At 36.3% G+C, this 22,354-nt stretch overlaps 1 protein-coding gene across 1 annotated transcript; it reads right to left on the reverse strand.

Annotated features, from left to right (window-relative positions):
* Nucleotides 1-8,213: 8,213 nt before the first annotated feature.
* On the reverse strand, nucleotides 8,214-17,554 carry LOC132944831 (nuclear receptor subfamily 2 group E member 1-like). Its single transcript, XM_061014348.1, has 7 exons — nucleotides 17,246-17,554; nucleotides 11,786-11,886; nucleotides 11,382-11,517; nucleotides 11,107-11,312; nucleotides 10,868-11,002; nucleotides 10,527-10,758; nucleotides 8,214-9,298 (listed from the first exon to the last, which is right to left on the reverse strand). Exons 1-7 carry the CDS (start codon nucleotides 17,295-17,297, stop codon nucleotides 8,970-8,972), a joined length of 1,191 nt encoding a protein of 396 aa, XP_060870331.1. The 5' UTR covers nucleotides 17,298-17,554; the 3' UTR covers nucleotides 8,214-8,969.
* Nucleotides 17,555-22,354: the final 4,800 nt, after the last annotated feature.

The raw sequence follows: 22,354 nt of genomic DNA on the forward strand, positions 1-22,354 counted from the left end.
TAGAACCCATCAGCCGGGGCTCCTGCAAATAATATGTGTGCAAAATTAGATGCCAATTATCGATCAAAAACCGTGGAATTGTATACTTAGGTACGCGTTCTTTAGGTGTAAACCGCGGATTATAATAATATAATCACAACATCTGTATATTAGACGACTATACAGCGTGTCCGCGCGAACAGGGTACACCAGTCGATCTCAATCTTTTTAAGTCCGCGACCCAAATTTATCTTCGAAAATCTATCGTGGCCCACGCATAGTTTATTTACAAGATCGAAAATTAGTTCTAAAAACAAAATATGATTACTATTATTATAACTTATTACTTTATTAATTTATAAATTATATAATGAATTAAAAACTACTGGCGACCCATCGAGAATTGACTCACGACCCGCTAGTCGGTCGCGACCCACAGTTTGAGAAACGCTGGGGTACACTGTACAATTAAATTACCCATATCACTCTGTACCCTATAAATATTTTTGTTTGCACGAAGACACGAGACCAGACTAATATAAGATTATCTGCAATCTCCCGCAGTCAGAATTCTAAAATATGTATATAGGGCACTGAGTAATGTATGAAGCTGAGTTATAGATTTTTTACCCAGTTTTTCGCGGACACACGGCATAGTATAATATGTAACCGATCTGTCAATCGTTTCGGTTTTGCTAAAGTTGAAATATTCTCGATTATTGTTTTTTTTTTTTTTTCAAAGTCGGTAGTATTCATTTTAGTAATACAAGCCTCAACCATACGATTTCGCGTGGAGTTGAAAAAAAAAGGTCAAAAAACTCGTCTCGGGGAATCATCGAGTGATATACAATACTATCATCGGTCCATCATCGGTCCAGTACTTGTCGAGTCCATTATTACAGTGGTCGGACCGACCGACCGACCGACCGACCGACCAAACAAACCGACGACGAAAATATACATTTTTATATCATACACGCGAGTCATGGGAACAACACAGCATAGGAATCCGTGAGTACCACGTGCAGGCTACGCACAAAGATCTATAAGTACGTCGATAAAGCCGCGTGCAGTACCTATATATAAATACTGCATATTGTAATATTTTGCAGTCGGTATCGGCGGCCTAGCTCTTCGCGCGCGATTCTCATGGGAAAAAGGCAACATTATAATACTTTCTATATGTGTGCGTGTGTGTGTGTGTGTGTGTGTGTGTGTGTGTACGTATAGGTAAGTACTGCAGATTGTCGCACCCGCGTGTGTGTGTGTTTGCATTGTAACTTTTAGCATCAAGTGGCTGCCGGGCACTTATGTCCGCGGCCAGGGCCGGTTGTCGCCGGGAACAACCTGGATACACTCGAGTGCCGCGCGAATTTTCGTATTTTTTTTTTTTTGACACGGCACCCCCCGCCGCCATTCGCCGAACGCTTTAACGGCTAAAAAACGGCTCTTCAGACTACCCCCATATTGTGTATACGCGTCGTCATATAGTCGTCGTCGTCGTCGTCGCCGCCGCCGTCATCGTCACCACCACTGTTTGTTATTATATAATATTATTATCGAGTGCGTACGACCCCGATCGGTAATAAGTATAATAATTAAAACGTATCGGCGACAATATAATAATAATACAACGTGTGTGTATTTATCCGAAATCGTTTCATTGTTACTGCAGCTCTAGAACAGTACCTACCTACGTCATTATATATGTTATAATATTACAATGCGTATTGCGCATATAGGTTATACGAATCGTCGAGATCAAAAGACAAAAATTGCTCTATAACATGCTTACCTCATGCTATATATACCATATATTATATATATGTGACGTATAGTTTCATAAGCCATTACACTCGCATTATGTTTTATAAGTAAATACTATTATTGCTATAGCTAGTGCCTAGTACGAATGTAGTATGTATACATTGTATTTTGAATTGTTACCCTTTTTCTAGAAGAGCTGGTACCTATTATATTGTTTGTATTGTATACACACATTATACTCCTCTATAGGCCGGTACGAAACAGTTATTGATTAAAAATTACCTATGCCCACTTGTGTTTCGAATAATTAATAAACAATAAATAATTAACTGTAATAAATCCATAAATCAAGACTTTATTACATTATTTTCACGCGTAGGCTGATTGTACACAAAACCCACCTATTAAGAGCGTTGGACATTTGCACATATCTGTATTGTTGTAAAATAAATTGAAAACTGGTGAAATACAATGTAATATCTTAGTTTGACTAAATTCGTAAATTGGTAATTATTTACATAAATATAAAAAAATTCCAAAATTATTTAAAATATACTTTTTTTAAATCTAATAATTTTTGAATCTGATATACGAACCTAACCTAATCTACTTGTGTTACCAATGTTATCGGTGTATTATCCTGTCGTTTTGCCGTAGTACCTGTTATAATTTAGAATGTGGAATATGCAAACGACCAACCAAATATTTTACCCGGGGAACTAATTATTCAAAAAAAGGCCAAACTTCAGAAATATTATTCCAATCCTATTTACTATGATAAATCGTGAAAGTCGGCGGGGGCCCGGGACTGCATACTACTTGTGTCCCCCAAAAAAGTACCTATAATGTACATGTAGAGTAAATGTCTCCGGTAATTAGCGTAAACTTTAAATCTGCTATATATCATTAATATTGTCGATGTTATCCTGTCTTTCAACACTGTTGTTAATCAATATAACTCATTAATCAATAGTTGTTATTGATTATTGTTATTAAACAACAATGTATATTTTAGATTCTGAGCGGAGCGAGTGATCTATTGGTTTTATAATGGTGTTTATTTTATTTTTATTTTTTTATCCTGTGTACAAAATTTCTACCAGAAGGAGTTCTTCGATTTCAACATATAGTATCTTATCTTTTAGGAAATTGGATCAAGATGGTACTTTAAAGAGGTCACTTTTCGATTTTCTCAATATTTATTTAATGACACAGGAAAAACCACCAATAAATTACAAAAAATGTTAAAAATGGGATTTTAATTTCTAACACTTTGTTTATCACCATAGAAATGAATAAAAATAAAAATAATGATTTTAGTTATTTTGTTGTAATTTATGATATTAATTCAACTTACAGGCTAGAATAAAATATAATAACAATATAAAATATCCAGACTGACAAACCGTCTCCGCTCAGAATCGTTTTTCGTATACAATGATATGATATCATTGAATTCAAATCTAATACAATCCATTATACAGTGACCAACTTGTAACCTACTGTACAGCAGAGCGACATCCACTCGCTTTTTTTCATTTATATTTTGAATTTTACGTTTGATTTCTTAACATTTAGGTAGGTATTTATTAAACGTAATATTAACAAAAAAAATAAATAATTCAGTAAAAATGTATTAACCAACTTGTATAATAAATGTTTATTGAATTTGCTTTATCGTAGATCATATAATATATTATATGTTAGTATAATAGTATGTTACATCCAAAGTGATGATTATCGTTATTCGGTATTTCATGAAATAACAATATATTGTTATATTATAAATTTTTTTTTGTTATAATTTACTGTAACCAACAACATAAATATTTCGATCTTTAGATAAGATTTCCATCGTATAGTCGTCAGTCGTCAGTACACGTCGGCCATAATATATGTAAATATAAACTGTTATTTCTAGTGTGTGTTGAATATTATGGTACATTACCTATATGCCTGTACCTAGTAGCTATATAGTACCTACCTATTTGAGCTGAAATCAAAATGAAATTGTATAACTAGAACAATATACCGATAGTCTGCAATATTCATGGTTAAAGTATAATAATCAGCATTTTTCTGTATAGGTTTATCTTTAAAATAACTGTAGTAGGTAGCATGCAGTTAGTACGCAAAAGGTACGTACTATGTGCAAGAAGACGGATACATTTTATGTTAGTTTATTTAAATTTGTATAGGCATAGTAAATGCATTAAATTAATCGATTTTCGAGACGCGACCATTGGCCATTAAAAAATGTACACTGGGACCGGTACGCAAAAGTACCTAAGGTGCCATCGCCTATTTTCGACTCTGTTTTCGATCCGGACGCAACTTACCTATTAAATAAAATCTAGGACGCTATGTAGCGGCGTGCACCCGACGCCGCCGGAGGCCTCGGGCAGTGCCAAGAGAGCTGAGTGGGATAAGTTTCAAAACATTGCACGAGACAGACTGCAGACTTTTCGGGGTCAAGTTCACATGAAAAAAAAATGTTTGTAGACACCACGCGATTAGTGTGAATAAGTGAAACGTCGAATAAATAATATATTTACACACCTGAACCGTCTACTGATCTACTTTTAAACAGTTTAAGTCGCCTCGTCGCACGTCTTATAACATTACGATGCGCTCATTATATAATTGAGATATTATGTTGTGGAATGTAGACGATACGCACACGTGAAACTTGTTCGCGGTTTCCGGATTTTGACAGATACATAAGTAAACCTATACATAGGTACCTGTTATACTATATACCTACCTACTGTAGTCCGATTACTTTCAATGAAATAAGCGGTAGGCGCCTTTCCGTTTTTTCAAAACGAGTTCATAGTAATATTGTGTTTTCGCTACGTACCATATTATTGTAAACTCATCAAAAAAGGAATATAGGAACAGATATATAACGGCGCGCGATCCACATTGCCGAATAGTCCATTCGGATAAGCAGAACAGGCTTATCCGCTCAAAAGTTTCAAGCATACCTAACTGAGTATAAATTATATTTTCAATTTTACCGAGCAATATAATAAATTGTATGCGTGATGTACCCATGTGTACGGTCAACTCTCGGTATAACTCGAAACCATCATGGTATCTCGAAATTCTCGATGAAAAATTCTCCGCCGTACCGCCTAGTTGGGTTTTCGATGACCCGGCATTAAAAAAATATGTCTTTTTCATAATTCGAATTTTTTTCCTTTCAAACTTGCCAGAGTTTCCGAAAGTCGACTGCGTTCGCGTATAATAAAAATTGCACGTACGCGCAACCGGTCCCCGTGGTCTCGAGTCGAGGCGATTTTTGCGCGACTCTCGTCAGCATATTTACAGTAGTAGGTATACATATTACGATGATATATTTTATTTCTTCTCCAATCGCGCTCACCCCATAATAATAATATGTCGTAGCTGCGCATATATATATATATATATATATATATATATATATATTTAGAATGGGGGCCCCGCGGAATCGGCCACTCGGTCGAAAATCCGCCGTCAATTACCCGACCAAACATTTCGCCGCTCCTCCATATATAATACGACTAAATGTATATATATATATATACATATACATATGTATTTATAATCCGCGCAAAGGGCGTGCTAGTGACATATGCTCTTCCCCACACCGTCGTCGTCGTCGATATATATATACATATATAGAATGAGAGATTATCGAATACACACACGCACACGCGGCCGCGTACCCACCCAGCTGTCTTCTTTATAAACTATGCGATCGACGGGAGGGGATGATGCAGGGCTTTATCGTCGTCGTGTGTGTGTGTGTGTGTGTGTGTGTAGTGCATTATAAACATCATCGCCTCTTTCTCTCAGAGTCTATTTTACTCTTACCCCCCTCCCCCTCCCCACACCACACACACACACCCCTGACTATACGGTACATGCGTGCGGTATATATGTGTACACTCCACAATGGGCGCACATCACCACCGCTGCACGGTGCTGCCCTAGGGGTAACTCTATATCCTCTCGCGTCGCGCGCACATAACACAATATAATGATATATAATGCGCGCACCTAAATAATACAATAGAGAGTCGAAACGCCATTTTTATCTGGCCGCCTGTATAACACTATCGTGTGCGGCGTACAAAAAATATATTATCATACATATTATAATATTATATTATGTGACTGCGGGCAACGAAAACAGCGACCGATCGCGTCTAAATCGGTTGCGAGTCGTGTATATATTATAATGTTATGCGTTTATGCGACGCGACGTGTCCCGCCGAAAACCTCGACTCGCATACGCACATAATATGGGCCCGCGTTTTATATTATTATTATCATTATTATTGCGTACTAAACCGTTCGTCGACTCCGGCCCGGGGGATTCGGCACGAGGGACACCCCTTTTTGTCCCCCCCCCCCCGCGCGCGCGCTTGGTAGATGATGTGTATATATGATATAATATTGTACACATATGCGGGCAAATTACGCGACGTTTGCGTGCGGTGAGAACGCCGCGGACGAACAAAAGTTAGCCGCAACGATATAATATCATACGATAATGGCATTGTGTTTCGGCGGTCGACAACAACGGTCGAAAATGATAACGCCGATTACACAATCGTCTGGACCGCCATCGCGACCGTTGTTATATTATTGTACCGAAAACCTACCGAACGGGAAATTATTTATTACATTAATATACTGTAACGGTCGAGGCTAAGGAACGTAACGCCCTAAAAATGTAAGACATATCGAGTCCGCGGGATACGCTTAAAATTTCTTGTTTAAACCGATATTTTCGAACCAAAAAAAAAACAATTTTTTTGTTGAATTAAAAAAAAAATTTCAAGACTGCATGATTTCGAGTCTTCTACGTATAGTCCATACGAAAACGGGAGTTCTCGTTTGATTTTCCGTCGTCACGCATTATCAATAAATGAAGATGTATACTCATTTCGACATAAAAATACACGAGACTTATGCGTTATACAAAGCGGGCGGCATTTAAAAACAATGTGCAAAGTGCATCGAAATCATAGTCTTGATCATAAGTCATGCGGTCTGAATCGCGATTTTCGTTTTACCGTCGGAAAACGCTTTTAGCCTCCGCGGAATAGAAGATTTTTTTTTTCCATCCAATCAGCTGATTCGAACGTTTTCTCGGCATAGTTATGTCGCTACGTGACACTCGCGTTATTATGCAAATTATTTTGTTTCTTGCGTTTTTCTAGTGTTCGGAATGTCGACTTTGCCGACTCCTCGAAACACGCACCTATATGCACAATACGCGTTTCCCAGCTAGTTCGTTTTTTTGACCTACTTGAATGTTCTAATAATATATATAGTTTCGCGACTCAAACTTTCGTGTGGCGAACACTCGTCTTGTACTTGAACGGGGCAAACGCGGATTTTGAGCGCACTGCGGCCGAACACGTGTGTTGGGTGCGCTCGGCATCCATATATACGACGTACGACATATTATTATTATAATTAATATTATGCGCTCACTTGAACCGCTGATGTCGTTTCTGCTGATCGCCGCGACGTTGGCTTGCACTTGTTGGCGCCCGGCCCGGTGCAGTTCCGCGGAGATGTCGCCGGAAGAACTGGAAGAGATCGAAGTGTTCGTGCGGTCCGCGCTGGCCGTCGCCCAGCCGTACGGTCTGGGAATCCCGGACCGGCTGCCGGCGCACAAGGACGCGCCCATGGCGGCGGTCAACGGACGGCTGCCCGACGACTTGCAACGGTACCTGGAGGGCCTGCTGGCCGTCTCATCGGCCGTCGACCGTCGGACATTGGTCGCGATGCTGCTGGACGACACGTTCGTCATCGACGAAGACATGGGCCCGCACCGCGTGTTCGACCGGTTGCACGACGGCCGCAAATCCGAGACGCGAACGGAGACGTCATCCGCCGGTGCGCCGAAAACGGAGACGTCCGTCCGCGCTCCGAAAACGTAGTACGTCCGGTCTCGGTTCGCGTCTCGTGTCTGCGGCCGCCATTTTCTGCCGGTCGAACACTCGGCGCGGCGGATTGCGGAACCCGCATATTATGCCTTCTTCGATCATCGACGTGTCGTCGTCGGGCAGTGTCCTAATATTTGAATAATACGCTCGAGAGGCATTATTATGATTAAGATTTAAGTTATCAATGAGTATGTAGAAATTCTTTTATCATCAATAAAACGAGCGGATACCTATCCATTATGTCCTATATATATATATGTATTATATTTTATTTTTATAAACGTCGATTCAACTTGTTTTCCTGTGTGACCTCGGGACGTTCCCGTTCCAAACAATACTTGACATCCCGTGGAGCCATCGCAATTGTTAATCACCCGCATTCTGTTTTTCGAGTGTAGAGGAGGCACTCAAAAAAACAATAACAAAAAAAAAAAAAAATATTGTATTTTAACTAGACCGCCGCCGTTCCCACACATCCGGAATTTTTTCTTTCCAACAAAACCAACCATTCTCGAGATATGTATAAATTTTATTCAAGAAAAATAATAATTCAATCACAGTTTACAATAATATCATGTATATTATGTACAATAATATAAGATAAAGCCTAAAAATTTAAAATAATAATAATAATAATAGTATAGTATTTGACGATGTTACTCGTAAAATGTGCTCAAAACAATAATTATATATTATTTTATTCTAATAGTTCTAATGATATAATACAAACATAATAATGAGTATATAATATAATTTGTTTAATTTTTCAAACCCTGCATGAGCGCCGATGAGCCCCGTGTACAATAGTGATGATAATAATAATTGTATGCATATAGAAACAATCAATGATTTGCGTTTAAAAATTATGGAAAATATATATTATTACAATAATTAATGTATACTATTTATGTACAATATCACTATATATGGGGGAGGGGGGGGGGGTGGTCGTCTATAGCACAATAATAATATTATGAATTGTTATCTCTTCGATAACAATTATTACCAACGTACCCATATATATTATATATATATATACATTACATTGTTTAACTAGCATACAACGCGTACGGGTAAATATTACACTGCCTATGCGTCGTATATTATAGATTATAGGACTGGCGGTATTTCGAATTTTGATATTGGTGGTATCCGGTAATAATTACCGATTCGCGTGGAGTACCGGTACTCTAAAATACCGTAAATACCGGACGCCGGTAATTACCACAAGCCCCATTGTATGATATACATTGGACGTCATCACGTCCGTCATCACTGCAAGCAATGGCATATCTTGGCCTTGCTGATGATGGTCTGCAAGTGCGGAGCAGTCTGCAGATAGTTGGTGTACGTGCCGCACACGAACGGTTCGATGGGCGTCTGGCCGATGGTGCGGCGGAAGAACAGCTCGACAACCGTGGTCTTGGGCACGGACCGGATACCGGGTAATATGTCGATCAGCTCGTCGTATCGCGCGTCCGGCCGGGCCATGTGCACGTGGTGCACGTGCCGTCTGAGCGCCTCCTTGCTCTTCACGGACAGCCCGTCCAAAATGGTCTCCGTGTTTTCGGAACTGCTGCAGCCGCGGCCCTTGACCGATGCTGTGCAAAAAAACGATACGATATTATTACGTTTTCGATCGAGTGGTTTCATAATATTTATAATAGTACGTCGCGTAGCGTATTATCAGCGACTTTCTGGTCTATTTTTAAATTTTTTTTTTTTTTTTTAGTCACGTACTCAGGCCGGGTCGCATGAAAAATGTATTGGTTTAATGCAAAGCTGGGCAAGTTAATAATTTTTTTTTTTTAACTCAGTTAAGTTAATATGCATCAATAACAAAAAGTTAAAAGTTAATTTAACTATAGGTTAACTCGGTTAAGTTAAAAGTTAACACACACTTTTTGTTAACTTTTTACTAAGTTAAAAAAAAGTTAATTTGTTTATACAACGCTAGCGTACTTAATTTTTTTCCAACCCAAAACTAAACTATAGGATATAGTGTTTATACTTCATACAGTACTTCCATATAAGTTAGATTCGAATGATATAAACTTTAAACAATTTTCGATACATATTTTTTGACATGAAAACGAAATAGATTGAAATAGTGAAATATTATAAAAATAAAAATAAAATAAATTAACTTAACTTACTTCTTTAAATGAAAAATTAATTCGTTAATTTCACGCTAATTAAGAAAGAAATTTAGTAGGTCAACAGTTAGGTTAATGAAAAGACAAAAGTAACTAGTTAAGTTAAAAAGTTAATTTTATTTTAACTTTTTAACTTAACTTTAACTTTTTAACTCGTTAATGCCCAGCCTTGGTTTAATGGTTCGATCAAATGTAATATGGACCCCTGCTGCAAGCATGGACCACAAAATCGTGTTTAAGGCACCATTATAGCTCACTATTTTGATTCGTTGAATGTTTAGCGATTGTCTATGCAACCCGGCATTAGTATTACGAGTATATATAACCTCTAGTCGTATTTTGCAGATATTTAATTGGGAGGGGGAAGGGAGAAGATATCGATGATCAAAAAGGAAATTCATAATATAATATGTGACTTATTAGAACAATGTACATAAGTACGCGTCGAAGAAACCACCTGTTTGCATCTACTAGCTATTTCTGGTATCCGCGCATAAATCCAAAGTCACGTGTCGAACTTGTATACGCAGTAATTCAGTTACGTATTTGCAGGTGGTGGGAGAGGGTGATAATTATTGAACGCCTCTGAATATCATATACTATTCGAGGTTATTTTTATGGCTGTTGGCGACTGTATCGCTGTCGCAGCTTGTTATGATAATTATATTCTCACCTGATTTGAGCAGTACGATTTCGTTCAACAAATACTGTTCGATCGGATCGATTTGCCGGTGTTTTACCGCGGCCAGCGTATCCTTGAACACGGCGATTTGTTCGTCGATGTCCAGCGACGATCCGAAGTTGGACCGGTGTTCTTCGTGCAGCAGAGAGATATCGGTGTCCGAAAAAAATTGAGCGGCCGTCAGTATGAACAGTTCGTGCCAGCTCTCCCGCAGCAATTCAAACTTGATGATCAAATGAATACAAACACGTTTATTTAAGCATCGCACGGGATTTATACTTAGTTTTAAATAATTTAGTCGAAAATCATATTATTATCATAACATTATATACCTGGTCGACAAAAGGCAGAGTCATCAGAGCGGGAAAACTTTTGATCGTAGAAACTGTGACCAAAATCGAAGCGGCCGTCTCGTAAACCGCTTGCGTGAGTCTCATAGTGTTTAAGAATCTCGGCATCATTGACATCTGAAAGATTAACCACAAACGTAATATAAGTGTCATTTTTCGTAAAGTGTCAACATGTACATCGATGGTGATTTTAACTCCTGCGAAAGTAATCATTAATTTACCTGTGGTCGGAAAGCCGACAAATATAAATGCGAATCGGGAATGTATCTGCCGGGCGGCGTCGAACAAGTGGTCGAACATTCGGGGGACCTCTTGGGCGTTAAATCCAACGGCGGCGAGTTGCTCGCCGATCGATCTTTAGAGTAACAGAGTCCTTGGAGTTGTCGACGAACTGTTGACGTTCTAGGACCGCGCTCGTGTTGAACAGCTTTAACGATTACGAGATAGAAATTATACTTCAACGCCACACGAAAGTCGTTTATCATTCATTACTTACCGTCTTTGTTCATGCCCGAAAGCATACATTTTCGAAGCCTGCAAGCTCGACACTGATTCCGGTGCGTTTTGTCGACCGGACATGCGCCTTCCGATTTTGATTTGCAAATGTATTGTCTGTTACGCCGAATAGATCTCTAAAAAAATAATAATAACAATCAAATTAATGTTATGCAATAATAATTTATAACTATATTTTATGCATGCGAAATACTTTGCTATAGTATGCCTATACGAATATTGTATTTATTCCGTTATTAAAATTCTCATTAAAACTTTTTCTTAAGTTAACAAACAGTGCGCGAATACAATACGATAATGTATTTACTGCCGTAAAGGTAAAAATTATATTTTTGCTTCGTATAAAAACGATGTAATAGCATATGTATATTGCAGTGCACTCACTTTGAAAAACCCCGCACATCCGTCGCATGCGTATATGCCATAGTGTTTGCCGGACGAAAAGTCCTTGCACACTTTGCACGGTATGTCGTAGAGGATCCGACCTGAAAACAAAATACAATACGTCAAATTTTATTTTCCGTGGGAATAACTGCGCATCATGGGAACTATCAATTATCGATGACGAATGATGACGATGACGACGGCCGGCAAATTAATTACTGGACACGAACAACAACAATAAATTCACTCGCCGCGCACGAGACAGATGGACCGTATAAAACAACACACTACATACCGCCAACCTATACGATCCACCTGACGACTTCCGAAATGTTATTTTCACCCCCCGTCGTGGAAGGGTGTGGGGGGGGGGTTATAGGGGGAGGTCTGGCTGTGCGGTCGTTATGATCCGATGGTTCCGGCGCGCGGCTATTTGCATGTGTTCGCCCGGGCACGGGAAAGACGCCGCTGCAGGAAACGCACAACAGGTCCCCGGAAGTCGGCGCGCTATATAATATAATATACGCCTCCTATACACACACATACGTGACTATACCTCCACCACCACCACCACCACCGCTTCCTATACCGCCCCATTCCCATATATCACGTGAAATTATCGCCGGAGCAAGTGCTTTATTGAAACACACCCTCTATAACATTATATAATACGTACCTATATGTAATATAATAATATATACATATACGACCAACAAACAATGGGGCAAACGAGCGGTAATTAGTGCACCACCACCACCACCACCACCACCGTCATCTGTCACTACTGCAGCAGTATACCTACAGTGACGTGCTCTATATATTTACCGCCGCGCGTTTATAGGAACGAATTATTTTACGGTCGCGATAAAAAAAAAATGTGTAAGTATGACATATAATATTATCCGTATCGTAGTTGCACGAATGCGCATCATCATCGCGGTAATAATAACAGGTACCCATATATACGTGTGAGAACTTCAGTGCGCGTATTCGTGTTTGGGGCGGGGGAGCGATGACGATGACGTGCTTTATGGACACATGGTCGGAACCGGGATGGTTATAATATATTATTAGAATATGTGCACTGCCTATATATAATAAGCACGTTAAGTGCTGTAGTTATACCGCGCGGCTATACATATATTATAATATCGTATCTGTCGTTGCTGCTCCCGGTTTTGTTTCCCAGATCATTTGTCGGTAACACGATAAATTACGACGTCAATCCACTCATTATTTCAACCCCTAGTTCGCAGTAAAATCAATCGGTATATATAATATGGTGTTTTCGCCGTGCACGTATGTCATGTGCGCGACCGTAGGTTTTACCGCATGCTCGATTGCCTAAAAAAACTCGCTACTCGCATATAAGTTCTCACGTATGAAATGTGCTTGCCGACTTTATTCAAAATATATATTGCAGTTTACCATAACATTATAAATATAGGTAAATTTATATGTTTGTGTGTGTGTGTGTGTGTATGAGGGGGGAGGGGTTAATAGATAAATTATTTTATTATTATTAATTATTATCGAACGAGTATAAAATTATTCACGCCCATGGGTATATGTTATATCATTCGCACAATATTATATAGTTATTAATTATGAAGATACTCTCGCAGTTTTGCCTATAAAAAAATAAAACCTTGGGTTATTAATATCGTTTAAATAAAATATCATATAAATTTGTTTTCATCTTGGTTGATTAGATTATGTAGGTAATAATTTAAAACTATATGAAAATATTTTTATTGCATTAACACTCAGAACGGCACAACCAGCATTTAAGTTTCCTTACCAATTCCTATATTATATGCATACGAGTGCATACGGCATACGACCTGACGACCATACAGTGTATAATATATGTTACCATTTCGCATTATGAATGTGTATACAACTGCAAAATTCTTTGATTAACTTTAATCATTTCCAGAGAAAAAAATTGTTGACCTAACTCGGGTAGCGTGTTCCCGACCCCGGTACTATTAGGTGCAGTGGACGGAGTTTGTATTTATCCAAAATTACTTTTACGAAACCTTAGTATTAATGCTCAGTGTTTATTGTTGACACTTTCATTGAGTACAGTATTATATCGAAATCTATTTGTATTTTATTAATATTAAATATAATTATACACATAAAAAACATTATAAAAACATAATAATATAAATGTATGCAATTTGTACATATAATACGGGGTAGGTATTGTAATTTATTACGAATACTCAATATGTTATAGTTTATAAGTTTTAAAAAAAAGTATTCACGTTCGACCTATAGCAATTGCTACAAGTAAAAAATACCAAGTTTAACAATGGAATCTCTTTCAACCAGGTGTTCATCCATCTGTCGGTAAAAATCATTATTTTTATTTGATTTGTTAAAATATTTTTAAAGTGTAATTCACTGCAGTAATAATTTCATTTATTTAAGATATTTGGGTACGTTTTAAAATTATAGACCAACGAATCGTTAAGATTATAATACTTGATTTACACAGTATGACACAAAGATTAAGAATACCTATACCCATAGTAGATATTTGAATTCCGTTCGCTACACAAATTTAGTTCCAATATCTGGACTGGAAAATAATAATATACTAATTGAGTTCCTGGTTAAACGAAAAATATATACTAATTGAGTTCCAATACTTGAACGGGAAACGAAAAATATACTAATCGAGTCCCTGAGGATTATGTCGAGTAAAATATAAATTCAACAATAAGATAATAAGATACAAATATGGAGTCGACTCAGTGATATCGGTCATATCATTTGTATAACTTTGATAACATGGTTTTAAATTTGAATATATTATACAATTTTTATCACATACATTTTTACCAATTAAAAAAATACAATTTAATCATCAACAATACGTCAATATATAATAAATTTATTTATTTATACACAAGTAATATGTAAATTATACGCATGCGTATTATACATTTATATGAATAGATTTCGAATATGACACTGTTTATTATATGTATTGAATTAATGTACCATTTAACTAGATACTTAAATACTTTATAGGAATTTGAGTGGGTAAGTAATATTATCATTATATTTAGGTTTATAATATAATATGATAATAGTATACGTGCACATACCTAGATTAATTATAATATCTAACATTTAAACACTTAATATTAACCCTATATCGATTAGGTGCGCCACACTCACTGGTCGAATGAGCATATAGGTATTGTAAAATTAATTTTTGATCTATACTGACTCCGCCCACAGCACTGAATCTTGACTGGATGTTAGGGTCGAGAAATACGCACTCGGGGATTGGGTAAGAATAATGCGCCGTGGGTCGTCGTTGCGTTTCCTAATGACCTAATCTATTGATTTCGGAAGTAGAATAACCATTCTTTACGAAAAAAAAAAACAGTAACGAGTGAAAATAAATACATTTTCGGGGAAGTGAATAATTTATGTTTGGCGAACTCTGCAGAGCTCCGGTAATTGAAAATATCCCTCGACTTGCAGTGAAGTGCCGTGCGCTTTTATTTGGGGGGAAATTGGACGGGAATAGCTTTTTATCTCATAGTGAGGGATAAGGGAAGTACACGCTCCACTCAAATAGTGAGAAAAGACATCGTCCTATTGAGCTGGTCATACGCTACGGTTTTATTTATCCGTGAAACAGTCAACGGTGTTCGATATATAGTTCAAACAATAATGTACACGGATAGCGTGTGCATGCAGGGGTTCAAAAAACTGATACTGTACCTACACCGAAGTGGAATGAAAACTGAGTAGTTTGATTTTCGCTCCATGTTCGCGGTGTGTAAAATAGATAAGACATATATAGGTCAAACGCCAAACTACGATGAAAAATATACAACATGCGTGGTTTTCAGGCGTACCTACGAATAATATAGTCCGCGACCAACTTACTATACTAGACATTGTTCACGGATAGATAAAACCGTCCATAGTGTGTGCCCTGCAGCCTTTGAACTTATTGCAGTAAATTACCACAGTTAGTAATAACTTATTATAATAATTATATAACTATATAAGTATACAAAATACAAAGAATATTCAAATCAACAGCACTCTGATCTCAGGATAATATATGTTTATAATTCCGTAAGAGCCGTGTTACTGTTTGTGTTACATTGATACGGATTATCATCCTATAGCTAGGTAGATCATAATATTATATAAGATATTTTTGGACAGATGAAGTGCTATGAAAGTTATACTTAGATACAGCAGAAATTATCAGACTCGGATGTTGAATCAATAAAGATATAAAACACTATTATTATGACCTTTTTTTCTCTTGCGTATATAGTATCTCGCAACTGAGATAGGAACCAATATAGTATTATACTTCCACCTCAGTTGTACCGTTTATTGGACAATAATCAAAAGTTAATTATTCAGCATTATTATGACCTGCACTTCGCTATATTACAATTATTATAACGAATCTACACTATACATCATTTTCAATATAATATTGTTTTTTAGTAAAATTGTGAAAGAGTAAAATACTGTGTAATTATACATTGTTATATAGTAAGTTAATGGCACAATATGATTTATTGATCTTACGATTTAAACTGTCGTTGTTCGAGATCACACTAGATCATTCTAAGTTTATTAGGCTACTTAGTTATTCTAATTTATATCCATACGTTAAACATTTAAAATAAAAACCGATTGTGAATATATATTTAATACAACTTAAATAACTAACGAATTGACCGCTGAATATTCATAATAATAAATTTACTGATTGTTTATCATAAAAGTGATGTTCATTTTGATTTCGTGCTAAATTATAGATCACTTGATGTTTTTGGTTGAAATATAATTCTATTTACCGATTCACGTAATCCAGTTGTAGGTATAATATGTTCAAGCCATAACCGCGATATAAGATTACATTATTGCATAACCAAAACACACCACTGATGACTAATGTATATGACGAAAACATAATATTATCCATCAATAATATTATTATGTTCTGTGTACCTATACTTGAAGAAGTCGCGAAGGTGCGTACGTTTTTTAACTGATAAATTCGATCATCACCATTCGTCAGTAAATAGTAATAAAATATAAACAAGGCAATAATACTACGCGGAAATAATTTATCAAGACTTTTACTACCGATTTGTTTATATTATACTGTTTTTATTGATTTACTCTCTTGAGTATATTATGTTCAAATTAATTTACGACATTATATTGAAAAATATTAATGTTTTAAACGTGTATAATATATTCAAATAAGCGCCGGGAAAAAAAAACGATAAAAATTACGAAAAAGACTTGAACGGTAGCACAGGACGTTGACCGGTTTCGTTCGACAAACGAACAAATAAACAAAAAATAACTATACTGCGTGTTTTGTTATGATGATATTATTTTCGTTCGTTATGATAATAAAATAGTATAATATATTGCCGTAAATAGACTTACTGTTTGTCGGTTTGGTGATGGCGTTGGACGAGTGTTCCGCGAAGTTTTGCATGGTGATCTCTTCGCGTGCGTTGCGGCAGAACGCGGTTAAACGAAATATCACAGCGAAACGAGTTATAAAAAAAAAAAAATTTATAAAAACCGAAAATCAAAAACCGGCTGAAGTCGAAAAACAAAACAAAAAAAAAAATTGTAATAACGTATAAAATATATCAACAAGAGCCCGCGACGAACAGCCGACGACGGAGAGACGCACTATATATGGTGGTGGCGGTGGTGGTAGTGGTGACGATCGAGATCAAAATGTCAACTCGTCGATCCCGTGGTCGTCGGACACGTCCCTGCGACGGCGGCGGCGACACGCGGACACCCCGCGGGTCTGGGCGTGTCGTGCGCTGCCCGTGCCCGCGCCGCCATTGGTCGGAGCGTCGCCACAACCGGTGGCGCGGACCACGATGTATATATACCATCGCGTGCAGGGATCCGCCGTCGGGGGTGGTTTCCAAAATAATATTATGTGCACCGCTCGCACTACTCTTCTATTATTTCGGTTTTTTTTTCTTCTTCCGACAGAGACTGTGCACAACGCATCGTATATTATATGTGCATGTACCGCATATACGTGTTATATATATATATATATATATATATAAGAGTTATATACATGCGTGTTACATATATATATGTGTGTGTGTGTGTGTGTGTGTGTGTGTGTATATTGTGCGCGTGATAAAAGTCATAATGCCGACGGTGGAAAAAAAAGAACGAAAATATACGAGCGCACCGCGGTCCGCGCAGCCAGTGATGGACGTGTTCGTCGAACCGAAAGGGATCTCCGCCGGATAATAATGTACTCCGGGGCCCGGGCTCGGCGGCGGCGGCAGATGATAAAAACACAATAAATGTTATATAGCGGCGATGTATACATTAGATAAACCCTGCCCGAGGATAACCAGAAGGCAATTAGTCCCGCGAATATAATATATATATAAAATGCAGTATATATAGATCGCCGCCCTTTTCGTATATTATGTTGTCCGTTATTACGATATATTATATATTATTGTGTGTGATGGTAGGGGGGGACGGCGACGACGCGAACGTTTGTATAGCTGCGATACCGATTTCACAGTTTAAATAGCATATATATATATATATATGTACGCATCGAATAATATATATATATATGGCGTATGTATATTTTGCACTGTATATGGGGTTACTGTATGTATATAACGATATACCTATATAATACCGTACTGTATTTAATATTATCCGCTCCTTCGGCGGGCACACTGTGATTTTTAAGCCAAAAAATAAACACGCGACAAGAGTTAAACGCGCCCCGAGGGCGTCCGCGCGAACGGAAACGATTTTATTAATAATATAATACATTATACCTATATAAGGTACACGTCGATTTTTACAAAGTGCATAATATACATGCACAAAAAGCTAGTATATTATATTTAATATATGTATATCGACGTGCATAGATATATTATATTATTATTATTACCAAAGCGTATCGGCCGATTTTCCGCAAGTATATAATACAATAATATATGTATATTGAATAGTTTGCGCGAATTATTTAGTACAAAAGTATAGGTACTGCGACACTGTATCATGATATTCCAATGACAACTGCGGTGGTAGGTATATTATGCCGATCCCGTAGGTGTGATGAATTTTTTCGGATGATCGGACCAATTTTCTCGAAAATAATTATATGCTCGACAGGTTAGGTTAGGTTAGGTTAGGTTCTATGCACTGCAGATTTTTCGCTGTATTCTTGTTCAATTTTTACTCTACTTATAGGACCACGGGTGGTTATCATATCCGACATATTATTATCCCAGTCAAGAGTCTCCGCTGTTTGCCTTCTCTCTATGGCCCACGCGCAACATAGACAAAACGCATTTACGCAGAATCATTTTCTGACATGTTTTTGAGTAATCTAAGAGTAAACTCAACCATTGTAAAAACGGCAGACAATAATATTTTTGAGGGTATGACATATTGTATCATTGTATCAATTAATATTGTCTCGAGGACAATTTAAATATACAATTTTTTTTTTATTTATTGTAAAAGTCGAATACAAAGTCGAACAATAATAAAATATAAAAGCTATATGTCATACCCTCAAAAAATATTATTTTCTAAAATTTGGGCGATTTTACTCTAAGACCACCCAAAAATCACAAAAAATACGATTATTTAGGTGAAAGCGTTTTACCTATGTTACGCGCACGTCTGAGAGAGAAAACAAATATTGCGCTGACGTCCTCTCAACTGTGCTAAGGATTAAAGAGGCATCACCATCGATGTAGACACAATAGCCACACACCGCTATTATAATTATACATTATATTTAAGTCTAATTAGTTTATTTTAACTATCTAATTCCACACATTATTACCTACACCATTATATTATTACTGTGCCAAACACGATATAACGTATTAATTTGATGACGTGCGTACTGCAGTTGTGCGAACTTCGCTGTCGGTTATAAAACAGCAATAACTATAGAATTTTACATGCTATGAACTTCCATCAATGGATGGCCACTTCACACAAACTCCCTGCCTGAAATGTTGTACATTTCATTTAATTCTATTTTTTTCTAATATTTCTTTTAAATTCACAGCATAACTTGACGTGCTTATTGTGAAGAATAATACTTTACAGATTGTACAATAATAAAATAACGGACAAACCCGCAATAATATGGCCATAACATGTAAATATTAATTAACAAAAAACACTAGTGGGTAATTTAGTTAAAAATTACGGTGCGCGTATCGTCATGATGATTATGCTAATTATCGCTAATAATATGTAATATCTTTACAACAATGTCAGCAGATATAATGTGACATAATTCAAAATATCCATCTGAAAATAAAATCTAGATCGTTTTTAAAAATTGTATTTAAATTTTTTAATAAAAAACAATGAATTAGATAATGTAATTATTGTTGTTTTATAATATTATTATGTTTTTTCTTAATACGTATAATAGGTAAGTGGATATATTGTATAATTAGGTATGTTTTCTTTAGGTGTTCAGACACCGTGGAATTTTCCTGAAAATACGGTACTTTGTACACGATCATTAAAACTAGAATTCTCGATAGATAACGTACATTAAAGAAGAGATTTCTTAGGTACCTATATAAAAAAAACCCGATGATTCCATTTAATATTTATAGTATTGGAACTTCTTTTTTCGATTAATATGCGCGTTTTGTTATATGAACTCGTCTATCCAAACAATATATGTTCATATATTAGGTATATATAATATATACTGTTACATCAAAATAAATTTATTATCAAGTCAGAAATTGATCAAGGTCAACTTTTAAGAGCACGGAAACATTGACGTTCAACAATAATCTATAGGCACAGCGTAATGGAATTTTAAAATTTTACAATAAGTGAAAATGGCTTATACGGGAATTTAATTTCTTAATCAGACGACCGAGAACGTATATAGGCCAATATGACGATAATAAACTACTAATAGTGACATTAAAGCCAATGTCATTGAGACGAAACAATTGCAGTTTTCCGGTCACGACTCGCGGTTATTCCGTATTGTTGAAACCAGTAATAGGAGATGACGATGCAACTAAAACGAGACGTGACTTGTTTATTTACTTGATTTTTGAACAAAATATATTATCTTCTATCAATTTAATTTAAGATTTACACCAAAACAGACATCTTCGTTGAAGTCTTCCGCAACTAACATTTTTTTAACGAAATAAATAATCGCATGCCGGTATAATAATATTATATAATATATTATGTAATTAAAAACTATAATACAATTATACAACACGATGATCACAATATTTTCAGCCATTAAGCTATTTGTTGTGTATTATTATTACAATTCACAAATATTAATGGAAATATATGAATAATCGCCGACTTTTTATACCTACTCTAAAACGATTCTTGACTATTATTGTTATCCTATATGCACGCCGCGTGTTAAGCCGTCAAAATGCATTGTATTTCATTCATACTTTAAAACACTGCGATATTCAATGGAAACATAACCTGCAACGTTACCTACGAATTCCATTGGCATAGTAAAGTCTTAAACATTATTATCATACGGTCGGGGGGGCCGCCTTCGATTTCTCACAGCTCTCTATACGGATTAGTAACGATGTTATTCGATTTTTTCCTTTCATTCATTGTATCCATCGCCCAATTTTCCATATGATTGACTCTACTAAATTAATATTATATACGATATTTTTCAAAAGGATCTCTCATAAAAATCGATGCGATGGGTGTATTTTTTTTTTATTATTTTTCGTATGTATAGAGAGGTATTGCTGATCCGACCCATTGTGCAAACAGTACTCGAATAACAGCGGAAGCCCCTATTTATGTACAGACCGATCTTAGGTGAGTTAATCCATCGACGTTTTGTAATCACAGAGCAGCGTGGTCGTTATCATAATCCATTAAGAAATATATATATCAGAAAGTATATTTTACTCAAGTTGCTTATTTAGGTATAGTAATAATAATAACATAACTATTAAACTGCCCATGCTCCTTCGTTTGCTTGAATTTTTTCTTTAAAAATATTCGTTGTTAATTAATAATTACCACCTATACTTGCCACATGAATTAAAAACATCAACGTTGTACGCATTCGGATAAATTATTGCTATTTTTTTTGTGTATAGGTACATTATTATTACGCTTATAATTATAATATTATCCGAGCAAATTTTGTACTCGAGTAAATCTTTGAAATTGTTTGTAATTGATTATATTATTATGATATACGTTTTTTACATAGGTACCGAATATGTAATATGTATCCTAATTAAATGATACGTCTCAACATCACAATAGATTGTGTACCTATATTTGTATATTTTGCAGATGTTAATGAAAGGTACTTTTTTTGTTGCTGTTTGTGGTGAAATATTTTTCGCAATCTCCTATAGCAAACGTTAAGACTAGTAAATTCAAGTTTATTCAGATTTTTATATTATATATGGAATACAGATATTATTATAACACTGAATTATGTAAATATATTTGGCGATATAAGTTCAAAAAAAA

The sequence above is a fragment of the Metopolophium dirhodum genome, chromosome 5 (assembly GCF_019925205.1).
Source record: "Metopolophium dirhodum isolate CAU chromosome 5, ASM1992520v1, whole genome shotgun sequence".
Taxonomy (NCBI): domain Eukaryota; kingdom Metazoa; phylum Arthropoda; class Insecta; order Hemiptera; family Aphididae; genus Metopolophium; species Metopolophium dirhodum.

Excerpts from the sequence above, each read along its gene's own strand:
- LOC132944831 (XM_061014348.1), bottom strand. The coding sequence starts at position 17,297 with ATGCAAAACTTCGCGGAACACTCGTCCAACGCCATCACCAAACCGACA. Across the intron at positions 11,887-17,245 it reads CATCACCAAACCGACAAACA|GTCGGATCCTCTACGACATA; the intron begins GTAAGTCTATTT and ends TTTTGTTTTCAG. Across the intron at positions 11,518-11,785 it reads GATGTGCGGGGTTTTTCAAA|AGATCTATTCGGCGTAACAG; the intron begins GTGAGTGCACTG and ends TTATTTTTTTAG.